General features: G+C 53.6%; 1 protein-coding gene across 1 annotated transcript in view; it reads right to left on the bottom strand.

The window, feature by feature from the left end:
• Positions 1-1449, bottom strand: part of LOC130586160 (otoferlin-like) — a gene marked incomplete at both ends in the record, with an annotated part of 101375 nt that overhangs the window by 47006 nt on the left and 52920 nt on the right. The window contains 1 exon segment of the mRNA XM_057386880.1: positions 1197-1394. Coding sequence (XP_057242863.1) covers positions 1197-1394 — 198 coding nt within the window.

Here is a 1449-nt window from a genome sequence, read left to right as displayed (position 1 = left end):
TTTCCATACTTCGCAAGTTTCCATACTTCACAACCCCCTGGCTTGCTGCCACCCGCTTTCAAAAGGACTATAAGAAGTCTCTCTGAAAAGACCCTGATTGGGATCCCGCCAACAGACTGCTGGTGAACCCATGGAATCTGGACCTAGAAAGGACTCATTGGAGCCTTTTGGTAGCTATAAAACCCACTCTCTCTCTCTCTCTCTCTCTCTCTCTCACTTTCTCTCTCTCACCCTCTTCTATCGCAAAAATCCAATAAAATTGCTCATGATTATTTAAAATATATATACTTGCCCCCTCGTTTCTTTTGCACTCTGAGATTCTGAAAACGAACCCCCCCACAACTCCCGCTTGGGTTAAGCGGATCGTGACAGGTGGGTGGCGCTGTCCCGGTTTGTGGGTGGTGACATGGTTGGCATGTGTCCGTGGAAGTGTCCGTGGTTGGAATATCCATGGGGACAGATTTCACGGAATTGAGGGATCACTGAGGTTAGAAAATCCCTCCCAGACCATCGAGCCTAAGCTGTGCCCAATCCCCATCTTGTCCCCAGCCCAGAGCACTCAGTGCCACCTCCAGCCTTTCCTTGGTCACCTCCAAGGATGGGCACCCCAAACCTTCCTGCCAAGGCCTGACCACCCTTTCCATGCAGAAATTCCTCCTGGTGTCCACCCTGAGCCTGCCCCGCCCCAGCCTGAGGCCGTTCCCGCTCCTCCTGTCCCTGTGCCCTGCAAGCAGAGCCCGATGCCCCCATCTGCCCCCTCCTGTCAGAGCCACAAGGTCCCCCTGGAGCCTCCTGGGTTTTTTTTTTTCAGGGAAGTTTTGCAGGAAAGCTTGGGCAGGTCTTCAGCAATTCCCCATTTTGAGGATTGAGGATTCCCCATTTTGAGTTGAGGAAGGAGAAACCCCCGTTAATCCCTTTCCAGCCCCATCCTCGCCTTCCCATCTTTTCCTCCGTGTGTGAGAACAAGGAGTCCGACAAACACTCAACCATCCATCCCTGGAATTTTTGGAAGAGCAGATTTTTTCCAGGTTGTCTTTGCTTTCGTGCATGGGCTGAATGTTTTTGAGGGGTTTTAGGTTTCAGGGTGTGGGGTTCCAGAGACCCCTCCCATTTCAGGGTCTCTCCAGAATTCCAGGGGATGGGAAAGGCACCCGGGAAAACTCCGAAAACTCTGCCAGGGGAAGGAACGCCCCCACCTCAGCCTCACCTTTGTCCCCTTCGTTGGAAATCTTCCTCAGGTCGATGAAGTGAGTCCCGATGGCCACATCGTTGACCTTGTCGGAGTCACGGATCTGGACTTTGATGCGTTTGCAGAGCGGGGGGAACATCTCGGTGAAGACGATCTGCTCGTTCCACAGCGGCTCGTAGCTGCTCTTCTGGATGGAGGTCTTTCCCTGGGGATGGGGACGGGGAGGGGATGGATGTGGGATGAGGGATGGGTGTCCCAGG

Source organism: Malurus melanocephalus, unplaced genomic scaffold (assembly GCF_030028575.1).
Source record: "Malurus melanocephalus ecotype Western Australia unplaced genomic scaffold, MMel_1.1 scaffold_1088, whole genome shotgun sequence".
Lineage (NCBI taxonomy): Eukaryota > Metazoa > Chordata > Aves > Passeriformes > Maluridae > Malurus > Malurus melanocephalus.
Note: the sequence above shows the minus strand (reverse complement) of the source record. Positions and strands in the feature narration are given on the sequence as shown.